This window comes from Mus caroli, chromosome 5 (genome assembly GCF_900094665.2).
Source record: "Mus caroli chromosome 5, CAROLI_EIJ_v1.1, whole genome shotgun sequence".
Lineage (NCBI taxonomy): Eukaryota > Metazoa > Chordata > Mammalia > Rodentia > Muridae > Mus > Mus caroli.
In genome coordinates this window covers 122,734,198-122,736,785 of record NC_034574.1, presented here as the reverse complement: position 1 = coordinate 122,736,785, position 2,588 = coordinate 122,734,198, and the positions used below count along the sequence as shown (strand labels likewise).

Here is a 2,588-nt window from a genome sequence, read left to right as displayed (position 1 = left end):
GTGCTGGGATTAAAGGCGTGCGCCACCATGCCAGGCTTGCAATCCTTTAATAGGGTTCCTTATGCTGTGGTGGTGACTCCCAGCCCTAAGATAATTTCTCGTTGCTACGTAGTAACTGTAATTCTGCTGTTATGAATAGTGTAAATATGATATGCAGGATGTGTTTTCATTATTATAAACTGAACATAACCAAAGCATAGTGATTAATCACAAAAACAGTTATGTACTTATATATTGTAAAATCGTTCTTGATTTTGTTTTTTTTTTTTTTTTTTGAGACAGGGTTTCTCTGTGGAAATATTTATTACTAATTACAAACACATGAGATTTTGTCTTGAAGCACGGTGTGGCACTGTTACCAGTCTTAACATCATGTCATAAACTACACTGCTACATTTCAGGACACTGTGCGTAAAAAGCCAACCTCAGTGCGAAGGCTGAGACTGCTTCTTTCTCACCAGATCAGAAATTCTCGGGGCGGTCTTTGCAAGAGCACAGCGAAGATCATCTTCCACCACAAGTCTACTTCTGTATTTAGACTTGATAACCAACAAGCTGGAGAACCCTGTTTCACACAGATACGTTGTTGGAAAGGGAAGGAGGAGGCGCAACACGGTCTCAGACAGAACCGGGTATGACTGCAAACACTTGACCCAGAACTGTGTGACTGGCATTGTGGAGAAATCAGCTCTCGCCGCGTCGCTGTTGGTAAGTCTGATGAACTCCTCTAGCACTGTCTCGGGAACATCTTCAGCTTTGACTGCGAACGGGCTCCTGGCGAGTGCAAACGGAACCTCGGGTAGATTTGGAAAGTACCAGGAAATTTCACTTGCAAGCATGTCCAAGTGTTCTTTCACGGAAATCACTACTGTAATCCTTTTGTGCTGTTCAATGTCATGTTCCTCAAAGAAAGCGGATAAGGTAGGCAACATGTAAATTTTATTTTCATCCAATTTTTTTTGCCAGAGTTGAAGTTTCATTTGGAATGAGTGGATCTTTTCAGACAGATCCAGGCAGGTTGAATTTGGTCCTTGCAGTGGTAAATTCAACTCATTCAAAATGGTAAAGATGTCAACCAAATAAGCTACCTTCTGCAATGCACTGTTATCACTGAAAAGTGCTTCAAACTGCCGTATTGCTTTTTGATTAAAAAACATCTTGAGTTCATCACGGAGCTCAAAGATACGTTTTAGAACTTTTCCTCTTGACAGCCATCTCCCTTCAGTATGAAGTAGCAGGGTTTTGCTTGGCCCATCTAAGTCATTGCAGAGCTGCAGAAACAGTCGACTGTTCAAAGAACTCGCCTTTACGAAATTGACAGAACTCAGGACACTTTTCATTACTTCCTGGAAGTCTTGGGGCAGCGTCTTCATTGCTAATGTTTGCAGATGAAGCATACAATGAGCTCCAATGGCTTTTGGGGACTCATTTAGGACCAGACGCTGAAACCCAGATTGACAGCCCAGCGTAGCTGGGGCACCATCTGTGCAAACCCCACAGATGCTTTCCCAAGAGATGTCATGCTGTCTCAGAAATGAGTCAACTGCCTCAAATACATCAAGGGCAGTAGCTGTCCTTTCAAGAGGTTTGCAGCAAAGAAACTCATCTTTAAAGTCACCATCATTAATATACCTCACGTAAACCATTAACTGTGAACAGTTTGCAACGTCTGTCGATTCATCGAGCTGGATGCTGAATATTGGAAGTGGAGCAGATTTAATTTCCTGGACCACCTGATCAAGAATATCAGCAGACATGTCATGTATTCTTCTTCGGACAGTGTCGTTAGATAAGGAGACTGCACTCAGTTTCGTAACAAATTCGTCTCCGATCATGACGCGAACGCTGTCCTTGGCCACCGGGAACAGTAAGTGCTCAGCAAAGGTGTGCGGTTTCATATCTCTGGCAATTCTGAGGGCCACCAAATAGGAAGTTTCCACGGCTGCCACGTTCTGTTTGTTGGACTTGCTGCCAGTGTCAGGTCTGGCTTTCTTGAGTCCATCAGCTTTGCTTCTGAAATAGTTGGTATCCTTGCCAGCGAAGCTGGAATGCTTGCTCTCAAAATGGCGTTTCAGTTTGTTGGGTTTCATCGACTCCGCCGACAGAACCACCCCACAAATGACACACTGTGGTCTCTCAATTCCTACTGCGATGGTTGAGGTAAAACCATACTGCAAAAAACCCTCATTATATTTTCTTCTCTTAACGTTCCTCTCTCCATGATCCACCAGCCTGGGATGGTCCACTAATGAAAACAATCCATAAAAATAGCTTTAATAACATAAAGGACAATACTTAGCATAGCTCAGCCAATGGAGTACATTAACGTTTCCTATGATGTACCATTCTCTATGTGTTCCTGTGGTTTGGTTTGGTTTACGTACCTGTTATTATCACAAGGGGGAAATATTCAGCAACCATAGCTGAATATATTTTTTTCCTTTTTTTAATTAGAATTTTTTTAAAGATTTTTCAATTTATTTTATGTGACTACACTGTAGCTGTCTTCAGACACACCAGAAGAGGGCATCAGATCCCATTACAGATGGTTGTGAGCCACCATGTGGTTGCTGGGAATTGAACTCAGG

General features: G+C 42.5%; 1 protein-coding gene across 1 annotated transcript in view; it reads right to left on the bottom strand.

Annotated features, from left to right (window-relative positions):
- Positions 1-284: 284 nt before the first annotated feature.
- The window catches only part of LOC110294944 (protein ZBED8-like), an 8,954-nt gene continuing 6,650 nt past the window's right edge, over positions 285-2,588 (bottom strand). The window contains exons 3-4 of the mRNA XM_021163394.2: positions 2,344-2,359; positions 285-2,245 (exon numbers count right to left, since the gene is read on the bottom strand). Coding sequence (XP_021019053.1) covers positions 426-2,245; positions 2,344-2,359 — 1,836 coding nt within the window. The 3' untranslated portion in view covers positions 285-425. The remainder of the gene's footprint in view (positions 2,246-2,343; positions 2,360-2,588) is intronic.